This window comes from Scyliorhinus torazame, chromosome 4 (assembly GCF_047496885.1).
Source record: "Scyliorhinus torazame isolate Kashiwa2021f chromosome 4, sScyTor2.1, whole genome shotgun sequence".
Lineage (NCBI taxonomy): Eukaryota > Metazoa > Chordata > Chondrichthyes > Carcharhiniformes > Scyliorhinidae > Scyliorhinus > Scyliorhinus torazame.
In genome coordinates, this window is record NC_092710.1 from 184,478,265 (window position 1) to 184,494,287 (window position 16,023).

Here is a 16,023-nt window from a genome sequence, read left to right on the forward strand (position 1 = left end):
TCCGAGTATATGTCTGCTGGGCTGGGGAAGGAATCTGGGTGCTCAACTATATATGCGACGGCCGCGAGCTCTGCTGCCTGCGCGCCTAAGTGTCCGGGTCGTTTTAACGATATTGACGCGCCCTCAACATATATACCGCAACCTGTTATGCGCTTCCCATCCAAGACTGTGGAAGATCCATCCACATAGATCTTTATGGGCTCACACGTGTCCGTGTGCTGGGGGCTCTGGGTTCAACTAGCTATCTTTCTGGGGGGTGTTTTAGTGATAAAGGGGCCTGTGTCATGGTGTGGAGAGATAATTTCGCATTCATGGGGGTTTCCGGGGTACTGCAAGTTGTCGGCTAAATAGGTGTGTGTCTTTGTCCTTTTCACAGTGATGTCCCGTCCCTGCAAGAGAAGGGTCCATCTCGCTGCTCGAATCTGACTAACTGTACCGTCCTTGAGTCGTCCGTCCAGTAAAAGTTGGGTGGGGGTGTGTTCGGTGAGAATTGATGGGGTTCAGTCCGTTAATATATGAAAAATACTGGACTGCCCAAAATACTGCGAGCAGTTGCCTCTCACAGGCTGAAAATCCCCGCTCCACAGCATCTAAAAGTCTGGAGGCGTAAGCTACGGGCCTTAACTGGTCGTGCCGTTCCTGGAAGAGCACGGCTGAAAGGGTGCGGTCTGTGGTCGCTACCTCTATGGCGTAAGGGGAAAGCGGGTCTGGAACTTGTCGTGCGAGGGCTGCTATGAGTGCCTGTTTTAAAGAGTCCACAGCATCCGTATGCTGCGGAAGCCATTCCCAGGGGGCTCCCTTCTTTAGGAGGTCTGAGAGGGGCGCTGCCATGCTGGCAAAACCGTCAATGTGGTTTCGGCAGTAGCCAACCAGTCCTAAAAATGACCGGAGGGCTGAAACGTTCTGGGGAAGGGGCAATTTAGCAATCTAGTCAATCCTTTTATGCTCGATCTCGCGTTTACCTTGTGTGATCATTGTTCCCAAATATATCACTTTTTCTTCCAAAATCTGGGCCTTTTTGGGGTTGACTTTACAACCGATTGAGTGTAGTAGTTCCAGGAGTTCAGACAAAAGGTCAATGTGCTCTTCCTTGGTGTCTGTCTGCAGTAGTAGGTTGTCTACATACTGTACCAGACATTCGGGGCGAGAAAACTTGGCTAAACCATTTGCCAGCTGTCGGTGGAAAATGGAGGGGGAGTTGTGGAAGCCTTGTGGCAGGCATGTCCACATGTACTGCTGTGCTTTAAAGGTGAAGGCAAATTTGTACTGGCACGCCTTTGCCAATGGAATGGACCAGAATCCATTACTGACGTCCAAAACCGCAAAGAATCGGGAATTGAGTCCCTGCTTGAGCATGGTCTCAGGACTTGTTGCTACTGTGGGGGCTGCTGCGGGGGTGACTTTGTTGAGTTCCCGGTAATCGATGGTCAGTCGCCATGATCCATCGGGCTTTCTCACTGGCCAAATCAGGGCATTATTAGTGGAGGCTACTGATCTAAGTACGCCCTGCTCTAATAAGCTTTCTATTAACTTGGAGATTTCTCCCTCTGCTTCTTGGGGAAATCCGTACTGTTTTTGGGGTCTCGGGACAGGTCCTGTTACTTGTACGGAGCCAGTCATCCGTCCACAGTCGTGCTTGTGGGTCGCGAATGCTGCCCTGTTCTTTTGCAGAACTGCCCTAACCTGCTTGTCCATACTAAGCGCGGTCGGGTTGAACCAGAATTCGCCTACTGCGCTAATTTTGTTCATGTACTCTCCGATGTTGGGCGTTGCGGGGGCTCTTGCGGATTTTGCCATCTTCCAGACACACTGGTTGACTGGATCGAATGAAAGGTGGTGGGAATTCATGAAATCGATTCCCAGAATATGTTCTGCTGTGTGGGGCAGGTCAACTAAAACTACGGGGTGCTTGGTGGTGATGGTACCGATTTGAATGGGTACAGGGGCTGTGATGTGTCCCTGCTGTGAGTGGCCTGTAAAGCCGCTGAGGGTGATAGTGGCTGTAGTGGGCCACGTGTCTTTTTGAAACAGGGTGGAGGAATTTATTGTGGTGCGGGAGCCTCCTGTGTCCCAGAGAAATTCGATGGGCTGTCCCCGAATTTTTGCTGCAACTACCGGTCTTCCGGACCTATCGCAAAGGGTGTCGCAGACCCAACTGGGGGAGCCCGAACACCGTCAGTCCGTTCCGGTCAGGTCCGTCTGATCTGAACGGGCGCTAACGCTATGAATGGGCTCTGTCTTTTTCTTACTCAGAGTGCCCGTCTGCTGGGCTCTCTGTGGCTTTTTAGGGGCATTGCACTCTCTTGCGAAGTGTCCCAACTGTCCGCAGTTGTAACACTCCTGTGACTTGGGTGGGGGGCTGTTCTTTCCCTCATTCACCCATGCGGGGTCGTGGTGTGTTGTTTTTACTGCCTGCATATCTGCACCGGCCTGCTTCGCCTCAGTATTCTTAACTGAGGGTTTACTTTGAACAGATTGCTCCCAAGCGCGGGACAATCTTTTCACTACCCACTTCTCGTTATGGGCCTCCTCTAAGGGATCATAACTCGTGCAGGCTTTCTGTCCTGTTTCTGTGGCATGGGAGATAAGGGTGCGGGTCCATTTGGCCATGTTGTCTGGGGACAAATGGGCACTGTCTAAGTCTCCAAAGACTGCTGCAAAGTGAATCCACAGGCGTCCAGCAAATGCTGTGGGGTGCTCGGATTTCTTTTGCCTACATTTGTTGAGGCCATCTACGGGGTCACCCCGGTTATACCTGATCGCATCCAGGATCGCGGTATGCATTTCTGCAAGGGTGCCTCCTCCTACATTCTGTGGGTCGGGAAGGGCTGCTGCTACCGACGGGTCTAAACTTAAAACGGCGAGCTTTACATGCTCTCGCTCATCCAGGCCGTACATGGTCGCCTGATGTTTAACTGTGGCAAAGAAATGGTGGGGGTCTGAGATGGGGAGGAACGGTGTGGTCTTATCGCACGCGTCCCGTAATTGGGTCACTGTTAAGGGGGTGGAATATAGAAATTCCGCATCGTCTGATGTGGCTGTGCGGTGGGTGGTTACTGGGTTCATTGGAGCTTGAACTATCTGCTGTGTGGGGGGTTGGGGCGCTTTTCTCTTTTGTGACTTTCCCTGCACACATGTTCCCTGAACATATCTCTGTGCTGTTTCGTTCAATTCTTCCCAATCAGGGCCATCTTCCTGATCTAATCTTTCTCCAAAGGTTTCCTGAAAACCTTTTTGAACAGAAAGCAGTGATTGCAGCTCTGCAATCTGCTTCCGGCACTTTGCGTGATCTAATGTGCTTTGTCTTTGTTCTGTGGTGGCAGTATGGAGTGCTCTTAATGCTGCCTTGAGGTCACTACACTGTTTTTGTAATGCCTCTACCTGTTTTGTAATGCCTCTACCATTTCCTCTCGTACCACGACTGCACGTTACGTGTCCTGATAGGCCTTTTCGTATTGAGACTGGAAGCTGCTTAAGTGTGGCAGACAAGACTGGTGAGCCCTTTTGGCGTCATCCATCTCTCCATCTTTTGCTGCCAATTTCCTTCTCAAGTCTAAATTCTCCTTTTCTACCTCGCTTACATCGACCTTACTCATCCGATGTATGCCTTCTACTTCTTTCCGGAGCGTCCTAACGACCTCCTCTGTGCCTCGCAACTGTGCCAAGCAGGACACGATTGCCATCGGCTTGCGAGCTTTCCCTAAGCTCTTTTTGTGGATCTCGCTCAGGTTCTCCCACCAAGTATGTCCTATACTCCCGGGACCTGATTCCTCGTTATCACAGAATTCATTCCAAAGGGGCCATCCTTTCCCTTTGTGATATTTCCTGATCTCGTCCTCCCAAATGGGACATTGTACCACTCTACTGCTGCTGGTCGCTGCGACCGTAATTCCTCAGGGTTCATTAGGCGCTGCATTGCCTGCAGTGCCATCTTTCCTTTCCGAATGCTTCTTTTAAATTTGGAACAGGGGAGCTAAGGCGGTGCTGTAAATAGGGGTACGGCTTTCGCTACTTTCCGATATACAATCTTCCGACAGTTTTGATGCAACAAAAATCTATCAGTTTTACCTTATAGCCCTGTTAGTTACGCATATCACACACTTCCGAATTATGACTATTGATCAGAACTGCTTGAACACTTGTGGTTTTCTGTTTCCAATTGGATCTCTAATTCAAATTCTGGGTTCTCCCGGAGTGGTTTTCCACTTCTAGATCGGGTCCCACCGGAGTCGCCAAATAAATGTTGCTAACTTTTGCCTTAGTTTAATTGCCCTGCTTTATCGCCTTTGCTCTTGAGTCCCCAGGTATCTTTCTGATACCGCCACGTGGTTCAAGTCCGAGTAATGATCAATAATCCAATACACCGCTTAGTAAGATTTAAATCAAAGCACATTTATTATACACAGCAATCACTACTCATGTATAAATTCTATGCCTAAGCTACTTCTACGACTAACAGGCCAATACTTAACTTGGAACTGGCCCACCAGGTCAGGGAAACGAATGGCCTTTCGTTCGGGTTCTGAGCCTGCGGGATTCGAAGTTGGTACAGATTGGTAGCTAGGAGCGCCTATCTCGTAGCGAGCGTTGAAGTAAGACTTACTAGATATCAGCGATGGCTGGGCCGGTCACTGTCAAGGGTTGGTTCGCGTTGCTGAGTGACCTGGTCCAGAAGAGAAGCAGCGGGGCGATTTGAACTTGGGCTTGATTCTTATAGTCCCCAGGGGCTTCCCGCCTTTCGGGGCGGACCCTGTACTTGGTTCCAAGTGATTGGACTTTGTCCCAATCACTTGGTTCGATTTTCTCCAATGCTGGAGCGCTTCCCTGATCGATGGGCGGTCTTGAGGTGGTCGTTCATCTCCCATTGTGTAGGCTTCTGCTGGCGCCGAAGAGTCTGGTTTTGCTTTATGTTTCTAAATGTTGCTCATTGTTCCCGGGGATTGCTCATTAATATGCAGATGGCTGGTGTTTTGTTATGCTGATGGTTGCCGGTATCGATCTTGTCTGGCCTTTCCAGAGGTAAATACACACTCAACCTGCAGCTGCTTGTTTGTGTCCTGTTGGCTGACTTTCCCACCAGCCTTTGCCGTTCGCCATTTTAAATCGGGAGTTAGCCATTTTAACTGGCTACAGAATGAAACCAGAAGAAAGCTGCAGAATGATTGCTGAGGAGAAATATTTGTGGAGGGCAGAATGATTAACAATGTTAAAGGCAATGGATAAATTGCGACGGATAATGAGGGACAGCAAGCTGCAATCACAGTCAAAGAGGATGTTATTTGTGGCTTAAACAGAGCACAAAGCCAATTGCTGGGTCTCAAGCAGGGAGAGGGTGTGTGGTTGTGGGGCAACATGTTCTGGGATGTGTAAATTTCACCTGCACTTGAGAAATGTATTATTGTTTTTCTCATGTGGAATACATGTATGTAATTACATAGGTCTACAACTCAGTAAACGGAAGGACTTTATTCTGTTTTATACAGACTGTCATTTACAAGAGAGACTGTAAAAGCACTCACCTGATCTCCTTGAGTCCTTCACGCTGGATGACTTGTAGGATCTCCTTGTGGCTCATTGGTGTGTTTGGGTACTTCTCCAGTACCTGATAAAGATGTACAGCAATGTCAGCTTCTAATGTGTATTCCTGGGTGGTAACCACACTTACAGGGCGTATCCAGTACATATCTAAATAATCCAAAAGCTAACTGTGAAATATTCTGCTTTAGTTAACATAATAAGATTTTTTAAACGCATGACATTATTAAACCATAAAACATGACTAAGATATGGTAGTCAACAGAGATATAATGATATACACATGTGACATTATACAAATTAAAATGTTTTTATAAACTGCTGTACAGTTAATGAAACTGCCTTTCAAACAAATTTATTAAGAGAAAATCCAAACTTATCAGAGGGGTACACTTCCACTTAATGAAATAAGACTGCATTGTTTATACTGAATATGAAACATAAAAGAGCTCTTGCAGACTAAGGTATCACAATGTATTCATTTTAAGTGAAAGTTCATTTTAGCAGAAATGAGAAAAACAACTGCAAACACAGTAACACAATAAGTTCACTCAACAATTTTGATGATAGATAATGCTAGTTACCTACCGTGGATATCAACTCCCTTATTCTTTGATAGAATCTCAAAGATCACAGAATCAAGATTTGCCTTCACCCATGAGGCAAGTCAAGTTGTACGTCAATGAAACCGACTACTTATCTCAAGAATGTGAATTTTCACGTTTATAGTCCAAAGTCCAGTAAAGAGTGCTTTGCAGTCCACTCCTAATACAACACACGCCCTTTGTCCCCACAATGACACGGAAAATATCTAACAAATGAGCAAATTTGTAAGTGATGCCAGGGAGGAATCTGCTGGGACATAGAGAAACCTGATGGCTTCCCCCCTGCGCTCGCACCCCGCCCCCCCCCACCCCCCACACCCACCGCCACCCCCATCCAAGAGTTAGAAAGAATGTTGTTCAGCCTAAGATTCTTTCCTGGGATGTTTCCTATTTAAATTCAATTATTTATTTGACTTTTTTGATGAATTGGAACTCAAGATCTTTTTAAACTTGAAAGAATCAAACATGAACATTCCTGTGGTAGGATAGTATCCCATGGAAAAAGCAATCGCGCTGAAATATGGGCTGACCTCACATTTCTGAAAGCTATTCAGAATTGAAAGATAATTAAAAGTATATTGGCTATCAGTCAATTGCAATGATTCATAAAAATGGACACAGATCCTGAAGTAAGGGGCCGACAAGAATCAGGGACCAAATGCAAGTTGCCTGGAATAAGTCTTAAATTGTCAATACTGAAAGCTAAAAGAAAAAAATATATTGGCAGTGATTTTTTAAAACTAAAATGTCTGTCAAATTATAGGACTGCGATCGAAATAAAACAAACTTTTTCAGACATAATAAGGAAAATAAAAATAAAACTCAGAAGTAAAATCCCTGTCTGCAGCTGACGACAGAAGATGAAGAATCAAGTGCGTTATTCATAGAAAGAGATCTGATATATTTTTGTGGAGTTGGATCATTTGAGCAGAATGACATCGCAAGGTGAAAATTGCTTAAAAGATAGCAATTCTCCTTCTTGAACAAATCATAATTGTCCATATGGATTGAACAAACAAAGATGATCTTTTCTTATATCAACTGTAAAACCTTTACCTGAAAGGACAGTCATATTTTATCCTTCTTGGTGCAGGCACTGACATAGGCAGCATAAATCTAAAATTTAATAACTCACTGAAATGCTACATTCACTTTTTTTCAGATATCGTGTTTGCACTTGGTATCTGAGGATAAGGCGAAAGACCGCAGGGAGGACAGCTACAATGCAGACCAAGGCACAGTGGCTGACCGGAGGAGGAGGCAGTTAGAACAGAATAGAAATGTGTTGGTAATAGGAGACTTTATAATTTGGGGGATAGATAGTATCCTTGCAGCCAAGAATGAGAATCCCGGAAGGTGTGTTGCCTGTCCAATGTCCCAGATATAGGAGGCGCGCGACTCTCCGCTCCCGCGCCAGTTTGGAGAATCGCCTGGGTTGCCAAATTTTCCCGCGACGCCGGTCCGACGCCCTCCCGCGATTCACGGAAGCAGCCAGATCGGCACAATCGCGTTTTGCGCGGTGCAGTCCAGTGAATCGCCCGAGACAGCCAAAATGGCGATACACCGGTACCCCGCGATTCTCAGTGCCGGATGGGCCGAGCGGCCTGCCCAAAACGGTGGGTTCCCCCCGGCGCCGTCCACACCTGGTCGCTGCCGGCGGGAACAGCGCGGGAATGCTGGGGGGGGGAGGATCCGGGATCCTGCACCGGGGGGGCCCTCAAATGGGATCTGGCCCGCAATTGGTGCCCACCGATTGTCAGGCCGGCCTCTCTGAAGGCAGACCTCCTTTCTTCCGCGGCCCCGCAAGATCCATCTGACATCTTCTTGCGGGGCGGACTCGGGGAGGACGGCAACCACGCATGCGCGGGTTGGCGCCGGCCAACCTGCGCATGCGCAGGTGACGCCAGTTATGCGGCGCTGGCCACATCATGTATGCGGCGGCGCCTTTACGCGGCGCCAAGGCCTGGCACGCGTAAATGACGCGTCGCTGCTCCTAGCCCATTTTCGGGCCCTGAATCGGTCGGGATAGGGGCCATTTCACGCCGCCGTGAACCTCGATGGCGTTCACGACGGCGCGAACACTCTGTCTCCATTTCAGAAAATCGCGCCCAGGATATCTCATGGCAACCAGAGAAGAACTTGGAAAGGGAGGGAGTAAATTTGCTTGTTGTGGTTCAAGTTACAACAAACATATTGGTAGAAACAGGAAGAGTTTCTGTTGGAAGACTATCAGGAGTTAAACTCTAAATTAAATAGCAGGGCCTCCAGGGTAATAATCTCTGGATCTTTTCCCAATCAGGAGAATTAACATGTGGCTAAAGAACTGGTGTGGGAAAGAAGAATTCTTGTTAATGGGGCACTGGTACCAGTTCTGAAACAAGAAGGAGCTGTAACAATTGGATGGACTCCACCTGAACAAGATGTGACCCGCGTCCTAGTGGAAAGGGTAAATAAAGAGGAAATAAAGTCTTTATATGAGTAAGATGGGGACAGACCTAAAAAAAAACAAAAGCAAGGTAAACGTAAACAAAACAGGGTAAAACTAACCTATAATGAGTGAATTTGTGTCAGGACCTTCAATTCCATGAGGTTACAGTGAGCGGGCAACTTCTTACCCGTCTTGCTACAAAATTCACCGAGCTCCTTGTGGATTCATAACTGGTGGGAGGGTTTCTGCTCAAAAGCAGAAAGTCGCAGATATTCATCCACCCCACCACCCAGCAGAAACACGTCAACTATCATGCCCGTCACAAGTATCCGCAATCCAAAATTCTGCCCAATAAAGCATCAGTCACACTAATAGGTATAGTTTACAGATTACATAACAGTGGAAGGGAGATATATGGAAACACATTAAGGAATTAAGTAAATCACATATATTAACAATCATGGTGGATTTCAATTATCCTAATATTAATTGGACAGAAGAGGTTAATAAAGAAGATAAGAGAACAACAAAATTTTCCATTTTGAAATCCATGTTCGCTATTCAGTATTGGATTTTATGGAGCAGGCTTGAAGTTCACTGAGTTCACTGTCACCATGATGCCAAGCAGTCAACTGTATAATCTTCCACTGTCTGGAACTTAAGTAGATGCTTGTATTTATGACGGGTATTTACCCTTTAACATTCTGATAACATTCCAAGATTAGTAGACACCTTTCTAACCCACTATGTTAAAAGCCCAAAAAGGAAAATTTGCTATTGTATCGAGTCATGGGGAATGAACTAGAGCAGGTAAGAGAAGTAAACATAGGGGAATATCTAGGTAATAGTGGCCATTATGTAATATACTTTAACATAATGATAGAGAAGGGGCGTCATTCTCCGACCCCCCGCCGGGTCGGAGAATGGCCGTTGGCCGCCGTGAATCCCGCCCCCGCCCCCGCCGAAGTCTCCGCTCCCGGAGATTGGGCGGGGGCGGGAATCCGGCCGCGCCGGTTGGCGGGACCCCCCGCTAGATTCTCCGGCCCGAATGGGGCGAAGTCCCGCCCAGAAATTGCCTGTCCCGCCGACGTAAATCAAACCTGGTATTTACCGGCGGGACCAGGCGGCGTGGGCGGGCTCCGGGGTCCTGGGAGGGGGCGCGGGGCGATCTGACCCCAGGGGGTGCCCCCACGGTGGCCTGGCCCGCGATCGGGGCCCACCGATCCGCGGGCGGGCTTGTGCCGTGGGGGCACTCTTTCCCTTCCGCCTCCGCTACGGTCTCCACCATGGCGGAGGCGGAAGAGACTCTCCCCACTGCGCATGTGCGGGAAACTGACAGCGGCCGCTGACGCTCCCGCGCATGCGCCGGGAAACTGACAGCGGCCGCTGACGCTCCCGCGCATGCACCGCATTTCCGCGCCAGCTGGCGGGGAAACAAACGCCATTTCCGCCAGCTGGCGGGGCGGAAATCCCTCCGGCGTCGGCCTAGCCCCTCAATGTTGGGGCTAGGCCGCCAAAGATGCGGAGCCTTCCGCACCTTTGGGCCGGCGCGATGCCCGTCTGATTGGCGCCGGCTTTGGCGCCAGTCGGCGGACATCCCGCCGTTGGGGGAGAATTTCGCCCAAGGACACAAGTATGGCAAAAAAAGAGTTAATAAATTGGAGAAAGGTTTTGAGGGGCTGAGAATAGAATTTGGGAAAATAAAATAGACAATAAAATTGGCAAAAAACAACGTAGAACAAGAATGGGAAATATTTAAAATATTATTCCAGAGTGCAGGGAAATATATTCCATTGAAAGAAAAGGAAAAATTAAGTGAAACTCCATGGGTGAATAAAAACATAAGGAAACAACTCAGGAAAGAGTCATGCATTTTTCTGTTGTCTTTGTACTTAACGTATCATGAGAGAAAATTCAGAAAGATTAGGAGAGAAGTAAATAAACACAATGATGGAGGAAAAGAGGAACTATGAAATTAAATTATCAAGGAACATAAAACAAAACAGTAAAATATTTTGGATGCACGTCAATAAAAAAGGAGACTGCAATGGGAATAGGACCATTAAGGAACAGACAGAATAATACAACGTAACACAATTATGAAACATGAAATAATTAATTTGTTTTGGCATTTACCAGAGATAGAACAGGTAGACATTACATTGAATGATGAAAAGTGCAATAAGGTAGGTGCATTTGAAGTAAAAAAGGGTATTGAATAAACTAATCAAACACAAAGAGGATAGGCCCATGATTTGAATGCATTGCATCAATGTATTTCAAAGGAATCAAGGAATGAGATGGCAAAGACATTACACATTTAATAATTTGCTAAAAATAGAAGTGTTAGAGAACTGGCAAATATCTAATGTCATTTCTGTATTAAGAGACAGAACATATCCAGGGAATTCTAAACTACGTAATTTAGCATCAGTGATAGGAAAAATAACGGAATCCTTCCTAAAAGGAGAAAATAGAATATAGGAACATAGGACTTAGGAGCAGAAGTAGGTCATTTAGCCCTTCAAGCCTGCTCCATAAATTCCAATACTGAATAGCGAACATGGATTTCAAAATGGAAAATTTTGTTGTTCAATGAATATTACTAAATTTTTTGAGTATGTAGTAGAGAGATTAAACTATAATGATGATATTGATGTAATTTATCTGGATTACCAAACGGCCTTTAATAAGATGCCCCTAATAAACTAATGAATAAGGTCAGGAAATTTGGGGTCAGGGACAAGTGGCAGAATGGATTGCTGGTTGGCTTCAAGACAGAAGCGGGGAGTGGGAGTTATTCGGAATGGAAGGTGGGAAGTGATGTTCCACAACGGTTATAGAAACAAAAAAATAGGAGCAGGAGGAGGCCATTCAGCCCTATGAGCCTGCTCTGTCATTCATTATGATCATGGCTGATCATCCAACTCAATAGCCTAATCCGCTTTCCCCCCTTTGATCCCTTTCGCCCAACAAATTCCACAGGCTCATCACTCTCTGAGTGAAGACATTTCTCCTCATCTCTATCCTAAATTGTCCACCCTGTAGCCTAATAATAATAATCTTTATTGCCACAAGTAGGCTTACATTAACACTTCAATGAAGATACTGTGAAGAGCCCCTAGTTGCCACGTTCCGGCGCCTGTTCGGGTACACAGAGGGAGAATTCAGAATGTCCAAATTACCTAACAGCACGTCTTTCGGGACTTGTGGGAGGAAACCCACGCAGACATGGGGAGAATGTGCAGACCCCATACAGACAGTGACCCAAGCCAGGAATGAAATCTGGGACCCTGGAGCTGTGAAGCAACAGTGCTACCACTGTGCTACCGCACTGTCCTCAGACTTGACCCCTGGTTCTGGACACCCACCATCGGGGACATCCTTCCTGCATCTACCTTGTCTCATAGTTAGAATTTTACAGGTTTCTATGAGATCCCCCCTCCAGTGAATACAATCCAAACCAATTCAATCTCTCCTCATACGTCAGTCCCGCCATCCCACAAATCAGTCTGATAAACCTTTACTGCACTCCCGCTAGAGCGAGAACATCCTTCTTCAGAGGAGGAGACCAAAATTGCACATAGTATTCCAGGTGTGGCCTCACCAAGCCCTGTGTATATTGCAATAAGACATCCCTACCTCTGTACTTGAATCCTCTCGCAATTAAGGCCAGCATACCATTTGCCTTCTTTACCATGCTGTACCTGTATGCTTGCTTACCTTCAGCGACCGGTGTACGAGGACACCACAGGTCTCGTTACACATTCCCCTCTCCTAATTTATGACCATTCAGATAATAGTCTGCCTTCTCGGTTTTGCTACCAAAGTGGATAACTTCGCATTTATCCACATTATACTGCATCAGTCATTCATTTGCCCACTCACTCAACTTGTCCAAATCACACTGAAGGATCTCTGTATCCATCTCACACAGCTCACCCTCCCACCCAACTTTGTGTCTCTGCAAATTTGGAGAATTACATTTTGTTCCCTCATCTAAATCATTAATATATATTGTGAATAGCTGAGATCCTAGCACCGATCCCTGCGGCACGCCACTACTCACTGCCTGCCAATTTTTTCTTTCTTTCCTGTCTGTCAACCAGTTTTCTATAAATCACAATACACTACTGCCCCGCTTCCTTGCCATGCTTGCTGAAATCCTTTGTCCTTTGGTTTTTAAAAAATATATATTTTATTCAAGATTTTTTGGCCAAACATAACAGTACATAGTTTTTCTTTTAAACAACAATAAAGCAATATAAATAACAGTGGCCAGTTTTAAACAAGTAAATAAATAATATATAAACAGAAACAAAACCAAAACTAAATGGCAACTGCCTTGTCAAAAATAAATACTCTCCAAAGATACAATCCAACAGTCCAATATACATTACCTATAACAAATGTCTATACATATACAATGACATCCCTAAGAGCCCGCCCGGATCCTCCCCCCTGGGTTGCTGCTGTTGTCTTTCTTTCTTTTTCATTCCCTCTATCGTTCTGTGAGGTAGTTGACGAACGGTTGCCACCGCCTGGTGAACCCTTGAGCCGAACCCCTTAATACGAACTTGATCCGTTCTAACTTTATAAACCCTGCCATGTTGTTTATCCAGGTCTCCACGCCCGGGGGTTTGGCTTCCTTCCACATAAGCAATATCCTGCGCCGGGCTACTAGGGACGCAAAGGCCAAAACATCAGCCTCTCTCGCCTCCTGCACTCCCGGCTCTTCTGCAACCCCGAATATAGCCAACCCCCAGCTTGGCTCGACCCGGACCCCCACCACCTTCGAAAGCACCTTCGCCACCCCCACCCAGAACCCCTGTAATGCCGGACATGACCAGAACATGTGGGTATGATTTGCTGGGCTTCTCGAGCATCTCCCACACCGATCCTCTACCCCGAAAAATTTACTGAGCCGTGCTCCAGTCATATGCACCCTGTCTAGAACCTTGAATTGTATCAGGCTTAGCCTGGCACACGAGGACGACGAGTTTACCCTATGTAGGGAATCAGCCCACAGCCCCTCCTCAATCTCCTCCCCCAGCTCTTCTTCCCATTTTCCTTTCAGCTCATCTACCATGATCTCCCCCTCGTCCCTCATTTCCCTGTATATGTCCGACACCCTACCATCCCCCACCCATGTCTCTGAGATCACTCTATCCTGCACCTCCTGCGTCGGGAGCTGCGGGAATTCCCTCACCTGTTCCCTCGCAAAAGCCCTCAGTTGCATATACTGAAATGCATTCCCTTGGGGCAACCCATATTTTTCCGTCAGCGCTCCCAGACTCGCAAACGTCCCATCTACGAACAGATCTCTCAATTGTACTACCCCAGCTCTTTGCCATGCTCCAAATCCCCCATCCATTCTCCCCGGAACAAACCTATGGTTATTTCTTATCGGGGACCGCACCGAGGCTCCCGTCCTTCCCCTATGCCGTCTCCACTGCCCCCAAATTTTTAATGTTGCCACCACCACCAGGCTTGTAGTGTATTTCTTCGGTGAGAACGGCAATGGTGCCGTCACCATTGCTTGTAAGCTGGTCCCCTTGCAGGACGCCCTCTCCAATCTCTTCCACGCCGCTCCCTCCCCTTCTCCCATCCACTTACACACCATTGAAATATTGGCGGCCCAGTAATAATCATTTAGGCTCGGTAGTGCCAGCCGCCCCCCTATCCCTACTACGCTGCAAGAACCCCCTCTTCACTCTCGGGGTCTTCCCGGCCCACACAAAGCTCATAATGCTTTTCTCGATTCTCTTAAAAAAAGCCTTCGTGACCATCACCGGGAGGCACTGAAACACAAAGAGGAATCTCGGGAGAACCACCATTTTAACAGCCTGCACCCTACCTGCCAATGACAGGGACACCATGTCCCATCTCTTGAAGTCCTCCTCCATCTGTTCCACCAATCGTGTTAAATTAAGCCGGTGTCAGGTTCCCCAATTCTTGGCTATCTGAATCCCCAAGTACTCCCGGAAGTCTCTTGTTACCTTCCTCAGCGGTAAATCCTCTATTTCCCTGCTCTGCTCCCCCGGATGCACCACAAACAACTCACTTTTCCCCATGTTCAATTTATACCCCAAAAAATCCCCAAACTCCCCAAGTATCCGCATTATCTCTGGCATCCCCTCCACCGGGTCTGCCTCATACAACAACAAATCATCCGCATACAAAGATGCCCGGTGTTTTTCTCCTCCCCCAAACACTCCCCTCCACTTCCTGGAACCCCTCAGTGCTATGGCCAGGGGCTCAATCGCCAGTGCAAACAATAACGGAGACAGGGGACACCCCTGCCTCGTCCCTCTGTAAAGCCGGAAATAATCAGACCCCCGTCCATTCGTAACCACACTCGCCATCGGTGCCCTATACAGCAACTGTACCCATCCGATATACCCATCTCCAAAGCCAAATCTCCGCAGCACCTCCCACAGATAATCCCACTCCACTCTATCAAATGCTTTCTCGGCATCCATCGCCACCACTATCTCCGCTTCCCCCCCTGGCGGGGGCATCATCATTACCCCTAGCAACCTCCGTATGTTCGTGTTCAGCTGTCTCCCCTTCACAAACCCAGTTTGGTCCTCATGAACCACCCCCGGGACACAGTCCTCTATCCTCGTCGCCATTACCTTGGCCAGAATCTTAGCATCCACATTTAAAAGAGAAATGGGCCTATAGGACCCGTATTGCAGCGGGTCTTTTTCCTTCTTTAGGAGGAGCGATATCGTTGCCTCTGACATAGTCGGGGGCAACTGCCCCCTTTCCCTAGGCTCATTAAAGATTCTCGTCAGAAGCGGGGCCAGCAAGTCCATATACTTCCTATAAAATTCCACCGGGAATCCGTCTGGTCGCGGGGCCTTCCCCGCCTGCATGCTCCCAATCCCTTTCACTACTTCCTCCATCTCAATCTGTGCTCCCAGTCCCGCCCTCTCCTGCTCCTCCACCTTAGGGAATTCCAGCTGATCCAGAAAGCACATCATTCTCTCCTTCCCTTCCCGGGGCTGAGCTTTATATAATCTTTCGTAGAATGCCTTGAACACCCCATTCACTCTCTCCGCTCCCCGCTCCATCTCTCCCTCCTCATCTCTCACCCCGCTATCTCCCTCGCTGCTCCCCTCTTCCTCAGTTGGTGGGCCAGCGACCGGCTCGCCTTCTCCCCATATTCGTACAGTACACCCTGTGCCTTCCTCCATTGTGCCTCTGCATTACCCGTAGTCAACAAGTCAAATTCTACATGTAGCCTTTGCCTTTCCCTGTACAGTCCCTCCTCCGGTGCCTCCGCATATTGTCTGTCCACCCTCAAAAGTTCTTTCAGCAACCGCTCCCTTTCCCTACCCTCCTGCTTTCCTTTATGTGCCCTAATAGATATCAGCTCCCCTCTAACCACTGCCTTCAACGCCTCCCAGACCACTCCCACCTGAACCTCCCCATTGTCATTAAGCTCCA

The 16,023-nt window shown here is 47.7% G+C and overlaps 1 protein-coding gene across 6 annotated transcripts in view; it reads right to left on the bottom strand.

The window, feature by feature from the left end:
* asxl2 (ASXL transcriptional regulator 2) overlaps positions 1–16,023 on the bottom strand; it is a 430,279-nt gene that overhangs the window by 223,712 nt on the left and 190,544 nt on the right. For 2 of the 6 annotated variants that reach the window (XM_072498970.1, XM_072498975.1), the window contains one exon: positions 5,520–5,602. The exons of 2 other annotated variants lie outside the window; for them this stretch is intronic. In XM_072498970.1, the coding sequence (XP_072355071.1) occupies positions 5,520–5,602 (83 nt within the window). Of the gene's footprint in view, positions 1–5,519; positions 5,686–16,023 lie in introns of those variants that run through there. 2 more of the 6 variants (XM_072498968.1, XM_072498976.1) reach the window with 2 other exon arrangements.